At 36.7% G+C, this 24,726-nt stretch overlaps 1 protein-coding gene and 1 pseudogene across 3 annotated transcripts in view; both read right to left on the minus strand.

Annotated features, from left to right (window-relative positions):
- The window catches only part of P4HA1 (prolyl 4-hydroxylase subunit alpha 1), an 85,162-nt gene that overhangs the window by 13,007 nt on the left and 47,429 nt on the right, over window positions 1-24,726 (minus strand). For 2 of the 3 annotated variants that reach the window (XM_024561392.3, XM_053923135.2), the window contains exons 6-10: window positions 24,217-24,456; window positions 22,257-22,453; window positions 19,831-20,007; window positions 16,373-16,443; window positions 5,324-5,423 (exon numbers count right to left, since the gene is read on the minus strand). In XM_024561392.3, coding sequence (XP_024417160.1) covers window positions 5,324-5,423; window positions 16,373-16,443; window positions 19,831-20,007; window positions 22,257-22,453; window positions 24,217-24,456 — 785 coding nt within the window. Of the gene's footprint in view, window positions 1-5,323; window positions 5,424-16,372; window positions 16,444-17,527; window positions 17,599-19,830; window positions 20,008-22,256; window positions 22,454-24,216; window positions 24,457-24,726 lie in introns of all 3 variants that reach the window. The other variant, XM_024561391.4, reaches the window with a different exon arrangement.
- LOC123479796 (enolase-phosphatase E1 pseudogene) lies at window positions 7,867-9,471 on the minus strand (annotated as a pseudogene).

Below are 24,726 nucleotides of genomic sequence, written 5' to 3' on the forward strand. Positions count from 1 at the left end.
AGCCCCACCTGAGAAGCGTGAGGTTTGAACCCCATGCCAGGATCCCCAACCTAGACAACCAGAACTGGGAAGAGGAGCCTGCGTAACATGTAGCTCTGAAAATCAACTGGGACTCTGCCTGCCTGAAAAAGAAAGGAGTCTGCTAGAATCCCAGGTGCTCTCTTAAGGGTCCGTGCATATAATTTTGCTCTTAGACACTTACCCGGGGCTCAGATACAGGGAAGGCAACTCAGAGTGTATGCGAGTCATAAAGAGAAGATCTGGGTGGCATGGTCCCAAGGAGAGATCTGTGGAGTCAGTCACTGAAGTCCCTGTGCTGAGTCCCTATCCCACACCACCCTCAGGTGCCACCTTCCCAGGGTGAAGCACTCCTATTCTACAAGCACCACCTGGGGAGTGCACTAGCCCAAACCTCCAACTACTGGTGACACCACCCTGCCAAGCTCTAGCTTTGCAGAAAGGTCTGCTGGCTGCACCCAACAGGGAAGTTTGGGGGTACTCTTTTCCTGGAGAAGCTCTTAGTGGAGACTCAGTTATTGAGCTGTGCAGCTTTGAAACAGGAGCCATTCTTCACCCACTTGCACACTCAGCCAGAGCCCGCACCACCTGATGATTCTCTTGGCCTGTCCTTCTGACTCCCAGCAGCTCTGCCCTGCTGAGCTCAGTCCCACAGAGGGTCAGAGTGCCGCTAAGAGCTGGGACCTTCAGAGCACACCCCCAGAGAGGCTCTTGTCTAGGACTCAAGATAGGTACTGGGTTGTGCAGGTATGGTGCAGGGGGCCATTCTTACCCCTACCCCCTGCAAGCTCAACTGGCACCATTCCCCTAACAGAAGACTCATTTGACCAGTCCTTCTGACTCCTGGGGGCTCCACTCAGCCGAGCTTGCTCCTGCAAGGGGCTGGCTGGCTGCACCCTTTCGTAAACCTGTGGTGCGCTCCTCTTAGGGGAGCTAGGGTTAGAGACTGAGTGGTATGGCTTGGAGTAGAGGCCATTTTCCCACCATTAAGTGCCTGGCTGTGTTGCCCCCAAGCAGGAGACCCACTAGCCCTGTCCCCACAACTTCAGTCACCTTGCCCTATCAAGCTTGCGCCTTGTGGAAGGGTCTGTGGGTGGCAGCTGGCCAGGACCCACAGTACATACTTTCTTCGGAAGTCTCTCAAGGAAGACTGGGCAACCTCAGAGGGTGGCAAAGTGGCTGACAGGTGGATGTTGACCTTAGGGTGCCTTAGACCTTGTACTGGTCTGACCCCAGCTCAGAGCTGGAGGAAGCCAACCTTTGTACACAACTTGGCCCCTTCCACACACACCCAGGCCCAGAAGAGGCAGCCACAAACAGCAAATTGTGTGGTAGCTCCAGACAGGTAGCTCAGGCAGCATTTGACATCAACCTGCAGTGGAGCCCTGCCCAAGTGGACCCAGAACAGACACAACCGTTGGTGAGCATTAGACCACAGTGAAGTTCACCCAACTAGCCATATAAGCAGCACATCCAAGACAGTTCCTGGCAGGTTCCAGACCCTGTTGGGAACAACTCTATCTCAGGGACAGCCCCTGCACAGTAGTTCATACACTGTGAGGTCTCTCTTTACTGTCAAGAGCATTCAAGACTCAACTACGGCAGGACGGCACATATAACCCACACAAAAGACACTCCTGCAGCACCTAGCTCGGGGGACCTGGAAGACTGAGCCACTGAGCCCTACAAGACACCTACAACATAAAACCACAAAAAACGTTTGAAAGTTATAGCAGATCTACCTAATACACAAAAACAAAAAGGCAGACAAAATGGGGAGACAAAGAAATGTGCCCCAAATGAAACAAAAAGCAAACCCCCAGAAAAAGAATTAAATGAAATGGAAGCAACAAAATACCAGATGCAGAATTTAAAACAATGATTACAGGATACTCAATGACCTTAGGCAAAGAGCGGATGATCTCAGTGAGAACTTAGAAACAAAAAGCATTAAATGAAATGGAAGCAACAAAATACCAGATGCAGAATTTAAAACAATGATTACAGGATACTCAATGACCTTAGGCAAAGAGCGGATGATCTCAGTGAGAACTTAGAAACAAAGAGATAGTAAGCATTAAAAAAGGCATAGGAACCATAAAAAAGAACCAGTCAGTATTGAAGAATACAATATCTGAAGTGAAGAATACACTTGAAGGAATCAATAGCAGATCATGAAGCAGAGGATCAAATCACTGATTTAGAGAACAAGATAACAGGAATCACCCAAGCAGAGCAACGAAAAGAAAAAAAATTTTTTTTAAATAAGAAAAGTCTAAGAGACCTCTAGGATAACATCAAGCACAATTCATGTGCATCATAAGTGGTACCAGAAGGAGAAGAGAGACAGCAAGTGATCGAGAACCTGTTTGAAGAAATAATGGCTGAAACATCCCTAACCTGGTGAAGGAAAAGACACACAAGTCCAGGAAGCAAAGACAGTCCCAAACAAAATGAACTCAGAGACCCCCACCAAGACACATCATAATTAAAATGCCAAAGGTTAAAGACAGAGAATCCTAAAAGCAGCAAGAGAAAAGCAGTTAGTTACCTACAAGGGAGTTTCTGTAAGACTGTCAGCTGATTTCTCAACAGAAACATTCCAGGCCAGAAGGGAGTGGCAAGAAATATTCAAAGTGATAAAAAAAACAAGGACCTACAACCAAGATTATACTACCCAGCAAAGCTATCATTTAGAATTGAAGGGCAGATAAAGAGCTTCCCAGACAAGAAAAGCTAAATGAGTTCAATACCACCAAATCAGTATTACAAGAAATATTAAAGAATTTTCTTTAAGAAAAAGGAAAAAAATATGAATAACATATGGTAATAAATACGTATCTATCATCGAGATGTTCATTGCAGCATTATTTACAATAGCCAAGATATGGAAGCAACCTAAGTGTCCATCAATAGATGACTGGATAAAGAAGTGGTTCATATATGCAATGGAATAAGGTATATGACTCAGCCATAAAAAAGAATGAAATCTCACCTTTGCAACAACATGAATGGACCAGAGGGGACTGTGTTGAGTGAAATAAGTCAGACAGAGAAAGACAACAGCCATATCATTTCACTTAAATGTGCGATCTAAAAGAGAAGATAAACAAACATAGCAGAACAGAAAACAGACTCCTAGATACAGAGAACATTTTAACTGCTGCCACATGGGAGGGGGATTAGGGAGGTAAGTGAAAAAGGTAAAGGGATTAAGGAGTACAAATTGGCAGTTACAGAATAGTCAGAGGGATGTGAAGTACAGCACAGGAAACAAAGCCAATAATATTTTATGTATGGTGTCAGATGGGTACTAGATTTATCAGGGTGCTGTTCACTTCATAAATCATGTAAGTGTCTAATTACTGGGTTGTACACCTGAAGCTATTATATCAGTATATAATACTGTACATAAACTGTAATTAAAAAGTAAAGTATTAAAAAGAAAAGAAGTTTTAAAAAAGTATATGGAGGTGCCCTGGCTGGGTGGCTCAGTTGGCTGAAGTGTCATCCCATACACCAAAAGGATGTGGGTTCGATCCCCAGTGAGGGCACACACCTAGGTTGTAGGTTCGAACCCTAGTCAGGACACTCACAGGAGGCAACTGACTGATGTTTTTCCCTGTCTCTCACTCTCCACCCCTTCATCTCTTGCTAAAATCAACAAACATGTCCTTGGGTGAGGATTTTAAAAAATAACTAAATTGAAGAAAAAACCATTTGGGATTCACTGGAAGAGGTCAAAATTGCAATACTAACAGCAGTTTGGAAGAAGCTGATTGCAACCCTCATGGATGACTTTAAGGCATTCAAGACTCCAGTGGAGGAAGTTACTACAGATGTGGTGGACATGAAAACTAGAATTAGTAGCGCCTGAAGACGTGACTAAATTGCTACAGTCTGATGATAATGAGATGCTGCAATCTTAGGAGTTGCTTCTCATGGCTAAGCAAAGAGAGTGGTTTCTTGAGATGGAATGTACTCCTAGTAAAGACGCTGTGAAAATTGTTGAAGTGACAACAAAGGGTTTAGAATACTACAAACACTTAGTCGATCAAGGAGAGGCAGGACCTGAGAGGACTGACTCCAATTTTAAAAGAACTTCTACTACGGTTAAAATGCTATCAGACAACACTGCAATGCTAGAGAGAAATCACTCATGAATGGAAGGATCTACAATGTGGCAAACTTCATTGCTGTCTTATTTTAAGAAACTGCCGCCCTGGCTGGTGTAGTTCAGTGGATTGAGCACCAGCGTGTGAACCGAAGGGTCGCTGGTTCGATGCCCAGTCAGGGCATATGCCTGGGTTGTGGGCCAAGTCCCCAGTGGGGGCCACATGAGAGGCAACCACGCACTGATATTTCTCTCTCTCTCTTTCTCCCTCCCTCCCCCTCTAAAAATAAATACAAATCTTTAAAAAAAAAAAAACTTAAAAAAGAAAATGTGACCATTTAAAAAAAAAAAAAACTGCCACAGCAACCACCGTCCTGGTCAGTTAGCCGTCATTAGCAAGACCCTCCAACAACCAGCAAAAAGACGGATGAAGGCTCAGATGAGTGAGCATTTTCTAGCAATAAAGTATTTTTAAATTAAGGAATGTACACTGCTTTTTTAGACATAACGCTACTGCACACTTAACAGGCTACAGTACAGTATAAGCATAACTTTTACATGCACTAGGAAAACAAAAAACTGGTATGAGGTAACTTTACTGTGATATTCGCCTTATGCTGTGATCTGAAAGCAAAACCACAACATCTGCAAGGTATGCCTGTACTTCAAGTAGATGAGGTTTCTTCCTGGCACCATGAAAATGTTCTGGAATTAGATAGTATTGGTGGTTGCACAACCACGGGAATATAATAAAACCAGGGTACATTTTATGGTATATGAATTATATCTCAACGGAAAAGAGAAAAAAAATATATATATATATTTTAAAAAGAACTGCCTTGGTTATCTAACAGCTCTAGGAATGGAAAAAAAGAAAATATTATAGTGTACTTAATAAATATTAGTGTTACATATTTTTATTTCCCTATATGTTTGTACTCAACAGTAAGAGTTTTTAATGTTTTGATAAATTTTAACACAGAACAATAATAATCTTCTCACCGATGATTAAAATCACTGCTTTGCTGGGTTCGCTTGACTACTCACTCTTACAGTCCCAGCCTGTCGTGCAAACCGAGTGCTGCCTGTGCAGTATCAGGGAACCCCATCTGAGGCATTTTTTCAGGAAGTGTAGAGATAACTTAAGGATAATATGATAGTACATAATTCAAGGATCATATAATTACCCACCTGTAATTCCTCTGCTGTGGAAACATCTAGTCCTGTTAGGTCTTGTATTCTCATATTAATTCGAGACACCACAGGGTTTTCATAACCAGAGAGCCAGGCACTAAGAACAAGAAGAAAGTATTAGTTTTACTGATGTTTCAATACATGAATACAACAGCCGCCATTTAAAAAGCTATTATATATGGCACAGTAAGTCTTTAGGCATTTAGTTGATTTGCTTGGCTAATAGGATTTTTACTAATGAATGCTGAAATTTTAAAAAGATGTTATATTTTACAGTTAGAGGTTAGAAAGGAAAAAATGACCTCACTTATTATAGTTTCTAGGAAAATAGTTGGGTTAATGTAAGAAAGCTGTATAGGGCTACCTACGGTGAGATTTTTTTTTTAATTCTGGAAAAATCCATACCAAACTTAACATAATTGTTCCTTCTAGGTCACGTAGAGGAACTGACTGGGGTGGAGGTTATAAGGTTTTGGGCCTGATTTAAATAATACTAACATAAGAAAAAAATACTCCTGTATTACCTGCATAAATAATTTTTATAAGTACCCAAACACACAGTAAGATGGGTATAATAAAAAACATGGCCAATGACAAATGTCAGCAAGGAAGGGAAGACACTGGACCCTCATATGCTGCTGGGAGAACGGTAAGGTGGTGCATCCACTCTGGAAAACAGTCGGACAACTCAAGTTGTTAAACACCAAGTTACCACCGGACCCAGCAATTGCACTCCTGGGGATATACCCAAGAGAAATTATAAAAACTTGTACACAAATGTTCATAGCAGCATTATTAATGGCCAAAAAGTGAAAATAATCCAAATGTCCATCGACTGATGAACAGATACATAAAATGTGGTATAACCAGGTTCTAGATTATTATGCCTTGAAAAGGAATAAAGTACTGATGCTGCTAACGTGGAAGAACCTTGAAACCATCATGTTAAGTAAGATAAGCTAGATACGAAAGGCCACACATTATGATTCCATTTATATGAAATGTCCAAAATAGACAAATTGATGGCTACGTAAAGTAGACTAGTGGTTGCAAGGGGAAGAGGGAATGGGGAGACTCCTAATGGGTACAGGATTTCTTTTTGGGGGTGATGAAAATGTTCTGGAATTAGATAAGGGCTGCACAACTAAAAAGACTAAAAACCATTGAATTGAACACTTTAAAAGGGTGAATTTTATGGAATGGAAACCATAGCTCAATAAAATAAAGATACTCCCCCAAATTCAAGTTTCTCCTTTACATACGCCTTTTCCCCACCTATCAGCCTTGCCCTTTCTTCACCTCTCCCTTCATCAAGCTTTGAGTCCATGACCCACCATTTTAGCAATATCCCCGCTGAGAGCCTCAATTCTACTATCTGGAACACAATCCTGAATGGATTTTTTTCCTCCAAACTTAAAACCTGTGTCACAAAACCCAATGGAAGAAAGTCGTGAAACAGAGTGGAGATGCTCCACTAGAAATAAATGTACACCAACCTCAAACAGGCCCTTCCTCTTACTCCCTCCTGTACTCTGAACCCAACCCACCTCAGCCTCTCCCTCCGTTCAGTAGGTAACGTATCTCCTACCTCACACAGAAAATGGAAACCATACAGTCTACCTACACTTACATCTATCTATTCCTTTTAGTTCATTCTAGTTCCTTCATTCCAGTTCCAAGAGATTTCTCTCCATTATCTAAGGCTAACCCTCTGCCTTAGTTTCTATTAACTTGTGCCATCTGAGGAACCATAAATCACCGGCCAGTACTTCTATTATATAATCAACTTCCCTTCTTAATAATTCCTCCCACAGCTTTTAACTGAGCTTAAGTCTCTCCCATTAAATAAATACAAATTTAAAAGTTTCTCAACTCTCCATCTCCCTCCAGCTACCAACCTTTCTCTTCCCTCTTCAAGCCAACTTTTCCACAGACTCATTTCTCAATGTATTCCACCAAAACTTTTGTTAGTATCACCCATTATCCTACTGTGCTACTAAATCTTACAAGATTTTCTAATTCTCAATGTATGTGCTCTTCCAGTAACATATCCCAACGTTCATCCGTCTTAAAACTCCCCTCTTCACTAACTCATTCAGTCTTTCTGGCTGCTCCGTCCTGGGCTCTCTCATAGCCTCTGCCATTATACTTGGCCTCTCTCCCAGTGCCTCAGCGACACTTCAAGAACGGTTCTGACAGCCCGAAGGCTAATGCACATGCCCTTCTCTTTGCCCAGAATGTTCTTCTTTTTCACTTCGCAAAGTGAAGCCTTTGGATTATCACTTTGGTCATCTCTTCTTCCCTGGCTCTTCCCCATGCCAGACTAGGTCAGAGCATTTTTTGGCCGGGGGGCGGGGGCCAGGTGCGAAGTCGGAAGAGAGGAAGTTTTTTGATTTTTAACTAATTATAACATGAAAATGACATGACATGTTATTAAAATTAAACCAGGGCAAATAATACTGCTGTAAAATTTACATTTCTCACATCCATTTCAGAAGAAAATATATTAGGATTCCTTTTCATGAACTGATTTCAGTAACATTTTCTCAAACTGTGCTGAGAAGTTGTCAGAAAGGCAACTATAATAATAACTGCCAGGATGAAGACTGTTTTATGAAACATTAAGAACCACATCTGGTTTTTGGCTGTTATATCAATGTATCTTTCTCATTGGTAAGGCAATTGTTTGCTGTGAGTGGTAATTAGCAAGTTCCTTCTTAAGTAACAGATACTCAGTTGTTCAAGACAGAGTTTTCTAATTCTGCCCTCTTTTGGAGCACAAGCAAATCTGTCTCTTTTGTATACATGTGGGGAAATATTGTAAAATGCAGCTATTACAATCTTCTAAATTTCCTCTCACAATTAAATAGTGGCAATATATGGCAATGATTAGGAATATACCTTTGTAACACTTTCAGTTTTTGAAACAGCAAGGCTTCTAAATAACTTCTCGAAACTAGCTTTCCATTTGGGCACATAATTGGTAACATTACACATTTGATGTGTATTTCATAATTTCTTCTATTGACTACTGTACCCTTAATAAGGGTTAGTGTTGAGATTTCAAACAATTTTTACATGTTATACATGTTAAGATAAGTTTCACTTCATTGAACTGAGTTTTTTTTACTCATATACTTATAGGAGGTAATTTGAGCACACACATGTGTGTATATATTTTTTTAAAGTAAGTTACTTTTACCACGAAAATAAAACTAGACTACATGGCCGACAAGAAACAATATTTGTTCCTTCGAAATCCTTTTCTAGGTCGAGGAGGGTAAGTATTGTTTGTTGAAGGAATTGATAAGGCTACAGTAGTCTTTTTATCATCTGTTAATCCCACATTGCCACGTCTTACCACCTACACCCATGTCCGCTCAGTAGCACCAGTCTCTTAGAGTAATGTGTATCAGAAACAGATGTTGACTTTAGCACCCAATGCTGTGTGCATCTTTCAATAACTCTCTCTCTCTCCACTTTGTGCCCAATCTTGGTATCAAAGTAAGTTATCAACAAAGCTGAAGAATATCTTCCTCTGTAGAACACCCAAGTAACAGTTTCTGTGCCTCTGTACTCTCTGAAAAATAGATACACACCTTCGTTCCAACCTCCCTGCATTTCCTAACTACTGGAACTACATCTTCAGAGGATGCTGCCCTCCCCGTGTGGCCCTGCCATTGTTTTAGTACCTTCAGTCTAGAAACACCTGCCAGCACATGTCATCCACCTGAGTCCCAGAGGCTGTAGGGTTCAGAATATCCCACTCCAGTGGGAATCCTCTTCAGCTTATTTCCTCAAAAGACTGAGGTCTTGCTGGCACTCTGCTTCTTTAAGAAGTGTCTCTGCCTGCATATACGCCTAACATTTTGTTTAATGTAATGAAATAAAATGTTCTCCATACCTTTGATACCTAACAGGGTCACAATGACTTTGGTGGGCACCTGCTAGATGCTACTATGGGAATCACCCTAGTGGTTGGGAGGATAGAGAGTGGTGGCCGCTATACCCCTAGAACAATTCTGGGCTTCTAACAGCCCCCCCATGAATCTCAAGAGCTGGCAACTGCCTGCAGTCTGAAGCACTTAGAGCAGGCAGCCGCCCCTCATGTTTTTATAGTTCTATATATATCCTTCCTTTGTAACATTTACCACAGTAATTACACATTAATTTGTTACTTCATTAAGGTAAGATGTCTTCATTTAACTACTACTTCCAAATACATCTAAATTCTGCCTGGTTTTGCTCATCACTATATCTGCAGAACCTATTACAGTGCCTGACACACAGGAGATTCTCAATAAATATTTGCTGAATGAATGAATCTTAGAACTAGTATAAGATTTACTCTACCATAATTATTTGTCTGGTGGTCTCTTGCAAATTTATAGGGACTGGCCAAGTAGAATTCCTCAGTGTAGCAGAAATAGGAAGGATCCAAGAATTTTATTGTTACAAAGGATATAGCTGATTAATATACTAAAAACTTATTTCTCCCAAAATCTGACTGAGTTTCTCAGGTAGTAAGGAAGTATACAGAACTAATGTAGTATGTTGGAACTAAAAGAGTAGGACAATGTACATATTTTTTCTGCCTGTCAATAATTTAATCAATTTTTGAACTTTATAAGCAACCAACTACTGACGTGATTTTTATAGATAATTGGCAAGTGTTCTAATAAAGTTTCACACTAAATACATCTTGACAAGACCACTTTCCCTACTGCATACTGGAACCTAACACCCCAAGAGAACCTGCCTTCTACTTCTGGTATATTCAACTTCCTTCCTTGCTACCACCAATATTTAAGCAGCTATTCTTACCTTTTGCACTTTCGTAAAAGCATTGTTCTTCAGTCTCACAGACGTAGGATCTTCTATCTACGCTTTTGAATCCACACTTTTTAATTCCATAGGCCTCACTTCAGCAGTTATTGCTTCCCTTATTACAGTTAACCTTTTCCCTGACAATGGCTGCTTACTCTTCAGCCTGAAGTCCCCTACTACCAAGGAAAACACCTTCCTTTTGCCACTTAGCAATGACCATTTCAGTCTTTCACATTACACTTTAAAAATTCCAATGTAAGAAATGCTTGTTATATTCAACAAATGGTCCTGGGACACTGGATTAGCACATTCAAAAGAAAGAAGTTGAACCTGTAACTCTCACCATATAAAAAAAAAACTAAAAAGGGATTAAAGACCTAAATGTAGGAGCTAAAATTATAGAAATCTTAGAAAAAACATAGGTGCATATCTTTGTGATCTTAAACAGCGGTTTAGCTGTAATATCAGAAGTACAAGCAACAATAATAAGCTGGACGTCATCAAAATAAAAAAGCAAACTTGTGTTTCAAAGGGTACCATCCAGTAAGTGAAAAGACAACTCACAGAATGGAATAAAATGTCTGCAAATCGAAATTCTATAAAGAACTATTGCAATTCAATAAAAGATAATTTAAAAACAGGTGAGGGATCTGAACACACAGTTTCCCAAAGAAAATACACACATTTCCACTAAGCACATAAAAAAGATGCACAGTAGCATTAGCCACGCCGCAAATGCAAATCAAGACCACCATGAGATACGGTGTCATACCCGCTAGGACAGCTGTCATCAAGCAGATGCAATGACAAGTGGTGAGGACATAAGAGACCGGACCTCCCCGCCCCACGACATCACTGCGGGAATATAATATGGTGCTGCTACTTTGGAAAAGTTTGGCAGTTGCTCAAATGTTTAAACGCAGAGTTTACAACTGTAACTGAATAACAATGAAAAAAAGAAATACTTACAAAACTTTCAAACAATACAAAAATATATGAAGTCCCTTTCCTAGTCCCCCTCCTTACAGGTAAACACTATTAACAAAAAGGTATACAGTACCTCAACATTTCCCTCTGTATAAACAAACAGAGAGAATTGAAAAAAAAAAAAAAAACCCAACAGGAATCCACGCACCTTCCAATCTCCCACCACGACATACACACATACTTTTCCCCTCCAAAAATAGTTCTGACATCTTTTCAAGTCAATACATACAGCACTGCCTCATTTAAAAAAGTTATCACGGTGAAAAACCATGTAACATGAAATCAATCGTCTTAACCATCTTTTAAAAATATGGTAAAATACAGGACAATATCTACCATTCTAACCATTTTTAAGTGTACAATTCAGTGGCATTAAGTACAATCACCAAGTTGTGCAACCATCCCCACTGTCTCCAGCTACATGTAATGCCCTCAAGGTCCACCCGTGTTGTAGCATGTTACCAGAGTTTAATTCCTTTTTAAGGCTGAATAGTATCCCACTGCAGGTGCATATGACATCTTGTTTACTCATTCATCCATCAGAGGACACTTGAGTTGCTTCCACCTTTTGGCTTCTGTGAATAATGCTGCTGTGAACATGGGTGTACAAGTATCTGAGTTCCACTTTCCATTCTTTTGGGTACAGACCCTTTAGAAGTGGAATTTCAGGGTCATATATGTGATAATCCTACATTTAACTTTTTGAGGAACTGCCAGACTATTTTCCACAGCAACTGTACCACTTTACATTCTTGTTCCTCATTGTTTTTTAAACTACTGCTTTTCTTTTTAAAATAATAATGTGTTTAATTCCAAAATGACCATGAATGTCTATCAATAAAGCACTGGTTAAATGAGTTTATTTCTTTTTCTCTAGTACAAACAATACTGTAACAAAAATTTCTGTACATCTTCGTACATTTGTGGGAATCTCTCTGTGTGGAACTGCTTGATGACTTTCCCATTTTAATAAATGCTGTCAAACTGCCCTCCAATAAAACCTACAGATTTATACCCCCACAAACTGTCTGAGAGTGCCCATTTCATAAAATACTTGCCAGTCTCAATTTTCTTTAATCTCTGCCAATCTCAGAGGCAAAAATATTTTAATTGTTTAAATTTTTTAAAAAGATTTAATTTACACTTATTATATTATAAATGATCTCAATGGAAGGTTTGAAGTTTAGCAGTTAAAGTAATTGATAACTGCAGGTTAAAAACATTTATCTTAATTGTGGTTCTATTATAGTCACTAGAAAAGAAAATGAATTCTACTGATACATGGTAAGTTACTTCATTTAATTTGACTTTCATGTGAAAACCTCTTCAAAATACAATAATCTTCTTAGCGAATGAACTCCATTCATTTGAAACATTTTATTCATCTGGGTCCCATCTTTAAGCCATTCCTGCTAATCCGTCTTCAACATTATTGAAGACTTATCAGATAGTCTAAAATAATTAGCTCTGAATTTACACTGTTATAACCTTGCTAAAAACTCAGTGGACACAATGATATTGTGATATATGTTTACAATCTATTTTTCAGGATCTGGAATTCTTTTTCCTGCATTAAATTAAGTAATCAGAAATCTGGGTTCTTCTAGTACTCAGTGGTTTGGGTTTTTTTTTTTTTTTTTTTTTTTAATATTTAATTGATTCACTTTTAGAGGGGAAGGGAGGGATAAAGAGAAACATTGTGAAGTGTGAGAGAAACATCGACCAGTTGCCTCTCACACGCCCCCAACTGGGGACCTGGCCAGCAACTCAGGCGTTTCTCCTGATTGGGAATCCAACCGTGACCTTTCAGTTCCCAGGCTGGCACTCAATCCAGTGAGCCACAGCAGCCAGGGCTATTCTTTCAATATATGGTTTCTGGTGCACGTAACTGAATGCCTACCTTTCAAAACTAAAATTCCATTCCTCTGATTTAGCCAAAATTATTAGCTCCTCCATTAAATAGCTCTAGTAAATTTTTAGGGTTTTTTAAAATATTGGCAAAGACAGAGATGACTTGCCAAAAGTTCACAGTCAATAAAGTAAATAAAAACTTTTTGTTTTTTAAACAGTAATGGATTTCCACACATACTTTTGCCCAAAGAAGATTCTATTTGCTAGAACACTGAAACATATTTTTACTTCCACAGAAGATGATGTAATCACTTAGAAATTTCTCAAAATACAGATATTTGGAATTCCATTCTGACCCTTTCAAATACAGATGTTTCCAGAGCAAGAGTTACATTAATTAACATCAATACACATAAATTCTGCCCTGGCTGGTGTGGCTCAGTAGATTGAGCACTGGCCTGTGAACCAAAGGGTTGCTGGTTCAATTCCCAATCAGGGCACATGCCTGGGTTGCTGGCCAGGTCCCCAGTATGGGGTGCACGGGAGGCAACCACATGTTGATGTTTCCCTCCCTCTCTTCCCTTCTGTCTAAAAATAAATAAATAAAATCTTTTAAAAAATACACATAAATTCTTTCTTCTATTTTGCATTTTACATGCCTATTTCAGAGGTATAATATATGAAGGAAACATAAAATACTCATTTATTTCGCTTGTAGGAATCTCCAAAATTCAGATTTACAGTGATGGGCAGAAAATATCCCAACATAACTATAAATCCTGAAAATAGTAAAAACTTTTTCTTTGTTAAAATGTTAAATGTATTGGACATTTTATGGAGTAAATTCCTCTTTAACAGTTAAGACACTCTCTTTCAACATACATTTTATTTTTAAAAGGGCTACTGAACAATTTTCCAAAGAGTGAATATGAAAATCACTTGTTATGCAATTCCTTTTTTTACTAGGTCATTTTGAACGGAAACACACACACACACACACACACACTCTCTGTATACTTTGCCAAGACTGGGGGAATTTATTCTGGTGTTACTCCATCTTCTCATACTGGTAATGCTCCCCACTACACGCTTTCTGCTGCCATGTGTAATATAAAGTATGGTTGTACCTTTCTCAAAAATCTAATAAAACTGCTCCTCAGGACTATGAAATTAGGATATTTAAAAATTAAGTTAAAAATGTTTAGAAATATTTAGTTCTTAAGGAAATATATTTGTAGGTCACCTTTCCAAGAATAATTTATTTTTAATTGTTGCTAAGAATCCACTGACTCTGTGAGCTGGATATTCCTTCAAAAGGTCTATTGTACATATAAAAAATTTCCAAAAATGATTTTCAAAACACTAGGTTCATGAAATTTTGTTTTACCCATTTCCTAAAAGCATCCAAATGTGGATAATTTGGATGCTGTTAAGTCTTATGATAGTAAAAATGCCTAAAAACCATGCAATGATCTCTGATAAAATATATAATGGTTTAAGTTTTTATCAATAATAGATAGTAGGTTAATTTTTTAGACATAAAAAAGGTCCTGTAATAAAATGGAAAATTAGCTTAAGCTTAACTTAAAATTAGTTAATTACAATGTACAATACAAATTAGTTTGTGCAAATCGTTACCATCTATTAGTGTTCCTGAGTCAAAACCATATTACAGAAACTTTAATTATGTCTTCTAACTGAAGCAAGGGGGAAGCTAGTGGTATAGGGCAGACAGTTAGAAATCCAAGATGTGTTTTTGGGGATGATAAAGGTTAATACATGAAGAACACACAGCTCTGCCCAAAAAGAATAAGTAAACACATCGGCGCAATCTGTCCAGCCTCCACAGTACCTCTGCTATGGCTTACCGCAGTAATATCCCATTTTTTTTATTGAGGATCTCCTAAAATAGTTTTTAAAGTCTATGTGCTCCTTTGCACAATTCTCTAGTTGACAACTAAAACTTTTTTAATGTAATAGTTTCAACAGATTTAGTTCTGTCATACTGAAAATAGTGGTAATTTCTGAAAAATTATTACTTTTTAATGTATCCACTGGACTCTAAATACCATAATGATTTGATGCCCATCATCTCCTTAAAAAATAATGCATGAATAAAGTGTCAATTTTACATCATTCTTTTTTTCCCTTGGATTTTCATTTTCATTCTATTCTCACCCTAGAACAGTGGTTCTCCATGGGGCTGGAGACATGGAGTCCTGGGGAACAGTGGTGAAGATTTCGCCTACAAAGGGACATATGGCAATGTCTGGAGATATTTTTGATTGTCACAACCAGGGCAAAGGGTGCCAGTGTCACCCAGTGAGTGTGAGAGACACTGCTAAACATCCTACGAAGCTTAGGACAGGCCCCGACAGCAGAGAGTTATCTGATCCAAATTGTCAGTGGTGCTGAGGCTGAGGAGCCCTGCCCTAGAGTGATACATTTCTATGCCTAGTCTTTTTTAAAAATCATATACTTCTCTACAACAAAAATAACTATATAAATTTATAAAATATAAATTTCCTATAATGTTAAAAAATGTCTTTGGAATAACTTATTACAATAATCAGTAATATAGTTAACTAAATAACATGATTAAACAAACAATCTATCAAATATAAAAATTGAAAATATATTAAAATGTTCCTATTGAGATGGATGGGGCTTATTTTTGTTGCTGTCAATTAGGTATTATATTTGTGAATAAATATGACTTATTACTAGAATGAGGCTGAACTCAGCTCAATGATAATTCTATTTTCACTTTTATGATAGCTAAGAAACCTTCTACACGTTAATAAGCAGATGGAAAAGGAGTTGTTGGAACAATGTCACTTATTCTATGAGCTTCTTCCACCTTACATACATATATTACAGTTATCTATTATTAAAAATTATTTCAGTGATCTAGAGGTGAATAGATTCTCTTTAAACATTGTGAAAGTCAAATAATTTAAAGCCAACTGACTTGTGAAAGATTTGTTATATAATCTTTGAAGACATTTACTTTCTTACCTACAGCTTCTGGGTGAGCCAGAGATTTTTTAAACCCCTGCTTTACTGAGTTAGGCCTTGTTCTATGAAGAGTCTTTGGGAACTCCTCTTCAATATGAGAATACAACTTCACTTAGCTGGTAGAGTTTGGGGAGTCACAGGAGGGCTTTTGCAAATTAGTAAATTATGCTGGAAAATCTCTGTTTACTGCCCCATAACCATGTCTGTTTATTAGTCCATCATGAAAATTCAGGCATGGCTGTCACCAAATACCTAGGCCTAAGCCTAGGTCTCTGAAACCATATTATGGATTTTATGGAAATTAGATTCTCAATAAAGAAAATGGTCCCAATATGACTAAAATTCTCTGCATTACTCCCTTACCTCTTAGATACTCTGTACTGTGCTGTGGTCAATTTTCCAGTCTCAGGGTCATGTACTGTAGCTCGGCTCAGCTACGAAAAAAGAGAAAGGACAAGGACTTACTCACGTAGCAGGCAATTTTGGACTTTTGTTTTGTTTTGTTTTGCCAAGCCACAGGTGATTGGAAGGGTTCGGATTGGTCTGGATGGTAATGGTTTCAAATCAGCAAAAACATTTAGAAAGGTGGCAATTAGAAAAGCCACTTCCAAATCATAAGAAAAAAAGTTGACTAATTTTTGTTGTAGATTTATTGTCCTTTCACTTTTTTTTTTTTTTTTTAAATAATCATTTGAAGCTGTATGTAAATGATTTATAGCACTGGTTTCACAGGAACTTTCTCAGGTCTAGAAGTTTAATGTTCTTTAAATATTATGACAAAAGAAAAATTAGTAGTCTTTTTATTTTTTTTAATTTTAATTTTTTATTGTTATTCAATTACAGTCTTTTTAAATTCATTTTTGAAAACTCTCACCAAGACAAGATTGTTGTTACGTCTCTCCGGCAAAGTAAAAGACAACTGAATTCATAAGTAATAGCAGTTGGACGAGAGATCAGAAAAATAACTCTGTACTTTCCATTGCCAACTTCAAAGTCAACAAGATTTTTTTTAATATAAAAACTCCAACAGGAGGAATACAGATTACTCCAAAATGACAATGGTATTTTACAAGACCTTTGAACAAATGCCAACAAAATCACGATGAAGGATGATGGATTCACCGCAGCATTTATGAATGTGAGAGAGCTGCAAAAACAAAGACTATTCCCAGATTAACCCAGGTTGCTTCTTTTTTCTCTTTCCCCCCTTTGCCAAGAAAAGGGAAAAAGAAGAAAAACCTAACAAGCCATTTCCTGGATATTTAATTCCTGACTTGAAGAGAGATGCAAAGCCTGTTTAACTCCCTAAAAATAAGAGACCAATTAAAGATTAAAAACACAACTTCTAGTTAAAGGGAAAGACCTGTGAAACACAAAGCCGTTCATCCATGCATATATAAACAGGCGGTGACTTGAGCTGGAGACTGAAAATGACCTATTTCCTTCAAATGAGTAATTCCTGTAGGATGTACAAAACACTCATTAGAGATCAAAATATGCAGCGTACATATCTCTTACCTTTTGCTAATTCTGTAATGTACCGTCTCCAAGTCTCCTGTTATTGGATTTGAAATGGTGGCTCGCCTCAGCTGTGAAGCCAACCATCAAAATACTTGCATTATAAAACAAAAAAATGAATCACATTTACTCAACCAGTCAGAATTCTGGGATTTTTACAATGGAAGCTGAAAAGAGAAAATAACTCCATAGACTTCCAGTCACCTTGTGTTAAGCTTTGAAAGCCAGTGTTTTTTTTAGGCTTTTGTATTTTTTAAAAAGTTATTTTTAAATTTTTTTGGTTTGCATGAATAAAGAGTATACAAAAAAGATTAAAAATTAAATTTCTTTCAATGGTTAGAGGATGTGACAGTGAAGAAAAATTTCTAAAATTTGAAGTCTAATTTAGGTATAGGAATGGCTATTTGCAATTAAAGATTCATTCCAAACTTTTGATTTTAATTTTTTATGATGATACTGTTTTACAAAGGTTAATGTTCAAAATTTGTTTCAAGGTCAATCTTGTCTTACTTCAAGATATGTGCTCATATATATTTTACATATACAGTAAAATAATCTTGGACAGAGCACAATGTAAATGAAAAAAACTCAAAAATGTCAGTAACATTAGGAAAAAGATGACAGTGGAGATAATGATTTTAAGCTTTTTTTAAGTGGAAGATGATTCTGTGGTTAACAAAAAGAATATGAAATTATTACTGCAACTGAATCTGATTAAAATAATAGCATCCCTTTTAAAAGACTTCGGCCTCCAAACCTTAACTCTTAATAAACAGCCTACCAAGCACTTCAGTTTACAGCGTTTACTGACCACAGATAATGGGTCAAAATAGAAATCCAAAAGAGAATGATAGAATATGATGTAAAAATTTACAAGAATTCACTTGTAAAGAATCTGTATTTACTAGACCACCTTTTCCATTTTTTAAAATGTAATCATTGGTAAAGAACAAAAAGTAGCAATTTGGAAAAGTAGTAAAACTTAACAACAAAATTCTAACTTTAAAGTCATTTTGCAGTACAGATATCCAGATAAGTCAACCTTCATGATGTAACAAGGGCCAGCAAACGAGAGCCCATGGGCCAAGTTCAGCCTGCCACCTGCTTTTGGAAATAGAAGTTTTATTGGAATATAGCCACACTTATGTATTTTCTATGGCTGCTTCTGCACTACAACAGTAGAGCTGAATAGTTTTTGACAGACTGTGTGGCTGCAAAGCCTAAAAAATATTTCCTATCTGGACCTATAAGGAAGATATTTGCCAACTCCTGTGTTATAAAAGAGCAAAAATATGCCTAGCATTTTACTTAACAATCTCTTTATGAAGGTGATGACAGTTTGCATTTTTCTATCAGGAAGACTAAACATGTTTTAACAACAAGTTAATGGTTATTAAGAGCATAAAGGGTAGTCTTTCTCACATTCTCAAAAAAGAGAAACACTAAACGCTAAGTTTATAAGATGGCATTTACGTTAAATTGTTTTTCATTATTTTTCTTTTTATTGTTACCCGAGGACATGGTTACTGATTTTAGAGAGAGGAAATGGAGGGAAAAGACGGGGAGAGAAACATCAACGTGAGAGAGAAACATTGACTGGGTGCCTCTCATACATGCCCTGACCAGGGAATGAACCTGTAACCTAGGTATGTGGCCTGACTCAGAATCGAACTCATGACCTTCTGGTTTATGGGACAACGCTCCAACCAACTGAGCCACACTGGCCAGGGCTAAATTGTTTTTGTTATTAAAATAAATGATCTATGGGTTGAAGTCAGAAAACTATGATATTATTACTTAAAATTAGCATGAGGCTTGTACCAAATTATTACTTTCTAGTAAAAATATGCTTTTCCAAAAGGGAATAAAAGTATTCTTTCAGACAAAACTATAGAAGAATGAAAAAGTTGATTTTTGATTAGTCTCTGAAACTAAAGGACTCCAAAGTACATAAATTTTTTCAGGAAAATGCTGAAACAAATTTGTTAAATGTGAAATAAAAATCTCATCCATAATTTTCATGATTGAAAGCTCAAACCTATTTCCATGTGTAATGTTATTAACCAATGTCACCCCACTAAATTTAATTTAAAAATCCCATTTGCAAGATATGTTATTTGTGTTGATAACAAACTGAGGAACAACTGGTATAAATACGGTTTAGTTAACTCCATTATGCTGTGGCAACGACATCTACAACTATCTGTGGGGTTATTGCCATATCAATGATCATTTGTGTAATCTTGCAAAGGAAAAACTGATATACAGGTATAGTAAATTAAGAAAAAAAGAAAGTTATTTACCCTTGGTTTTGCTAGATCTTTGACAATTTCAATTTCCGCATCAGAAATAATATCATGGAAGCGAATAATACGAGGCTTGTCCCACTCATCCTCCTGTTTGGCTGGAGCCAGAATGAATTTAGGATTCCGGTTTCCATCATGGTAGCGGCAAAAGAGTTTTTTCTGTCTCCGAGGAGTCTAAACGTAAGTTAAAAAAAATGATAAATATGTTAGAGTAGTAATATTTTTTATGCAGATAAGAAACAATAATCATGCTTGTGTATCCAGAGAATTATCTGTGGAAGAAGACACAAAAGAAAACAGTTCCTCTGCAAATATTTTGCATCAAACAGGACCTTCAGGATTTAAAAAATTTTATTAATGATTAGTTTCTGGGAGGGAGATGGTAGGCCTTAAATAAGAAAAAAAGGAGGATTTCTCTCTTAACCCTCCTCTCATCAAAATAAAGTTCAGGTGTTATAAACACAAAATAAATGTTTATGGAAATATTAAATGAATGATCAGCATTGCTCCAAACGTCAGAGTAACTGGGAAACACCCAGAAAGTGAAAGTTTCTAAAAAGTAAAACAAACAAAATAAAACCTAACCAGTCTTTTCTAAATAACTCCCATTTAAACCCTGTGGCAAGAAAAAAAAAATTAATTAATTAAAGCAAAGATGAAAATGGGTATCTCTGAATGACAGAAAATAAGTTATTAAAGAAACCAGATGTTTTTATTTAGTGGATATTTAAAATTGAGTGGTCAAGAAAGCAAATATTTCTTTTAACTACCTATGTATTATATTAACTAAATAAGTTATTGAATAGCTGATTTTCTCTTGATTAAACAAGTATGTCATATATGAAGTAGAAATAATATGTTTTTGTTTTAATTATTAGTTAACATACTAAAATGAATAATGATTCATATTTATTCTCATGTACTTTATTTACCTAGAGTGAAATCCAAAGCTTTTTACCAAATAAATCTTTCATATAACGATGAGATGAATTTCTTCTGTGAAAACCATGCTTTGATTTTGGGTGGGGTTGGCATCTGTGTGTCACATCAACAAACTGGCAAATCAGCAGTCGTGTTTTATGCTTAGATTCTATTTTGCTCTCTAAGAGTTATAAAAAATGTGTTCACTCTTAGAAATTTGAACACTAAACTAGATATTTGATGATATTATGAAACCACTGTGAAATTTTTTAGGTGTGATAATGGTGTTGTGGTTATTTATTAATAGTCCTTATCTTCAAAAGGGACTAAAATATTCAGATGTGAAGCTGTAAATACTGTTTTGCGAGTCTAACAAAGTGTTAATGTCCTTGTCTTTACTCATTAGCTCCCAAAGCAAAAGTAGGCATGTTCTTCCAGGACTCCATGAACTTCAAACACTCAGAGCTGACAACATAGACACGAGCTACTTGTCTTGTCAGAGGTTATGCTGCCAATAGCAAGTCATCAAGTATCAAAAGTTATCAATACCAAAACGTAAAGCCCAGTTTGAAGTTTGTTAGTTGTACGGAAAAAGTTACACACTATTCCAATGTTTACATTTAAAAATACTTTCAAAATTCACTATTTCACTTCCTTCTATGTATGCCCACATTCAAGGGAACACTAGTACCACATGACATTCCTCAAAAGAGAGTTCCATTATCCGTTAACGTTGAGAAGCAATGAATACTCTATCCGTAATACACATTATCGTAAAAAGGCTCTGAAAAGTCTTGAGGCTACACAAAAACCTGTGTCTGTTTCCCAGACTTGAACACTTTTGTTTTTGGCCTATTATCTACTACCATCCTAAAGCACTGGTACTCAAAGTTATAAATACATAAATATAGATACATGATTAAACAAAGGGATATTTATAGACACATTTTAGTATTTTAAAGACATAAAAGTCTCTTGAAAGTCTTTTGAAAGTCTCTCAAGTCTCTTGAAAGTCTTTCTGCATTTTTAATATCTCTGAAATAGACAAACATTTTACTAAGCAATCCTGTCAAGGCTGACTAGGAGCAAAACCACAAGAGATTATTGTATAGACGAATTCATTGTTTCATAGGATGGATTAGAATGGTATATTGTTTCTACTTAGGATGGCTGAAATCTCTCTTGTATTCAGATATAAGAAAAAACTTGATCACTTCCTTTAAATTATCTGACCCTTCACCTTTTAAACTATGAAAAAGGGTAACATTACCAACAATACATGTAGTGGTATATGATTCACAAGCTTTATTTTAAAACTATTTTACTAACAGTTGGAGCATATTAAGTGTGACTCACAAAAAAAGGTGATGTGGCATACTATAAAACTTTATGCAGTAATTCTGATTCTGATCACACAGACTTAAATATAACAGTACTTGACTCTCTAGAACTATGTACGCACACACGCACACACTCACACACAATGGGCTTTTCCACTTTACCATTTTGATACCCTCCCCACGGCACAGCATTTCGTACTTCTGTCTCTCTGGCAGGTAATCCACAGCAGCCCCTTTTTTCTTCACTGTGGTTTTCTGATCAGACTGGTCATCTGAAGCAGACTTATTGGCATCTTTTTCTTTAGCCATTATATACTCAAAATATTTCAAGTTACCGTTAGCTCTCTGATGTTCAGGATCTAGTAGAAGAGAAAGAGTATGCTCATGAGTAAGCTTACAGTTGTTCAAATATCCGAATACAGTAATATAAATAGAGGATGAAACAATTTACCTTCCAAACCAGGAAAAGGCATTAGTAAAAATTATTATGCCAAAACAACAGGTGTAAACCAGTACTGCCCCAAGTAAAGCAGGACGTACAGTCACCCTATATAAAAAGGATTCTGGAGACAGAACCAGTCATTTATGTCAAAGTAGCAATTACTGCTTCTACTTTGAGAACTTACTAATTAGCCAAAGGAACTATGTATAATCCATTTGATGTCAAATGAATTTTTTAAATATTTCTCATTCTCATTTTAAGCAATGGAAAAGATTTTTCTGACACTGAAATGTAATTAACATAGGAAAGACACTGTATAAGTTCAAAAGCAACCTTTACCACAGATAAATTATAAATGCAGAACACAGCCTACTTCTGAGGGCTGACTGGATTTTAGCCCCAAAATTCTAAATGAGACAGAAAAGAAAAACTAAAGATATAATTTTCGAATACGCCAGAATCCACTAATTGTCTCTGAATTGCTAGCCATAATTTTTAGCTATCTTTCAGTAAGGGAAAAGAGAACTTACTCCGCCCATTCAGGAGAAAACACACACACAAAACACAAAGAAAAAAGGCAGAACAGTATGTAGAAACTTCCCTTGTGACATTAGTTGAAGTGTTTGGGAAATCTAGCCTTATTTGTAAAATATTTCTTGTCTCTGAGAAACTGCTCACAATATATGTTGTGATATACAATGAGAGTCTAATTTTGTAAAAGAAAGGGAAAGTGTGTGTGTGAAGGGGGCATACACAACAAGACGACGAAAAAACTTATAGGTGTCTTTGGGTGATTGAATTATGAATGACTCTTCTATCTTTTTCTATTTTTAAAACTTTCATGCCATGAGTAAAGTTTTTTATATCAGGAGAAAAAAAATCACTAAAAAATACTGAAAAAAGAATACTTGAATTAGTAACTCAGTTTATTCATTCAACTAATAAATCACCTAATTATCAAAAGTTCACTTTCAGATGACCAATCCTTTTGAACTGTTTCACTCTCCTGATATACACATATTTATCTATTCACAAAATAATTAATTTTTTAAGTTTAAGGCTTCATTACATACCGAAGGCCACCTGAATTTACTAGCATACAACTCCACCCCCAGAGATTCTGATTTAGTAGGCCTGGGTGGAAACCAAGGAATTTTCCTTTCTAATAAGTATCCAAGTAATTCTGATACACATGGTCCCTGAATGATACTTAGAAAAATGCTACATCTCTATTTAAAATACTAGTGGTAAAATCCTCATAAGATATCACATTTTTCTAACATTTGAATAAGACAAATATATTTTCAATGTATTTATTTCAAATCACTCTTTTTGAGTATGAAATGCAATTAACCAAAAACATCCTTCAAAGGAAACTGGTTAATATTTAACATGGCAACATGGTAAATAAACATTTTTGAGTGAGTTAGCTAGATAAGGTTCAATTTTGAAATTCCTGAAGAGCGCACAGCAGAGAAACACAGCCACTGCTGCAGTACCACTAGGTGAGAAAAAGCAGTTGCCGTTTATTTAGAGGATAATCAGAAAGAAGATAAAGTATGTTTGATAAATGAGGCACTTGAATTCTAACAAATAAAAAGTACCAAAGCTATATGATGAGACATATATCCAAATATATCTGTATTATATATAACTTCGTATTAGGCCAAATTAACATACCTAGTTCAAGAAGCTTCTTTGTGAGCAGAAGTGCCTTATCGAGGTCTCCCTGCTGGTACACAGCATAGCTCAAATAATCTAGAACAGAGACTTTATCAACGGTAGAAACCTCGCCTTCCTCCAGCTGCTTTAGTGCTTGTTCCATCCACAGTTCTGTATGGTAATAATCTGCTTCTGTGTAGGCCACTTTACCCAATTCAAAACAGTCCTCAACAGTTAGAAAAGATTTGTGCTTTACTCCTGTAGAAAGAAAACACTGGATTTTAGGATTCTTAATACTACTCCACACTTATTTAGGACAGCAATTTTTGACCTTTGTCAGCTCATGGCACACATAAACCAATTACTAAAACTCAGCAGCACACCAAAAAACTTTTTTTGCCAATCTGACAAAAAGTAGGTATAACTTTGATTCATTCACACCAGATACCTACTGTTGTGTACCTAAGGGAAAAGATGTGAGTGTCCCTGACTAAACAGTCAGGTATCGCATGATTTAAAAATTCTTGT

The sequence above is a fragment of the Desmodus rotundus genome, chromosome 4 (genome assembly GCF_022682495.2).
Source record: "Desmodus rotundus isolate HL8 chromosome 4, HLdesRot8A.1, whole genome shotgun sequence".
NCBI classification, from domain to species: domain Eukaryota; kingdom Metazoa; phylum Chordata; class Mammalia; order Chiroptera; family Phyllostomidae; genus Desmodus; species Desmodus rotundus.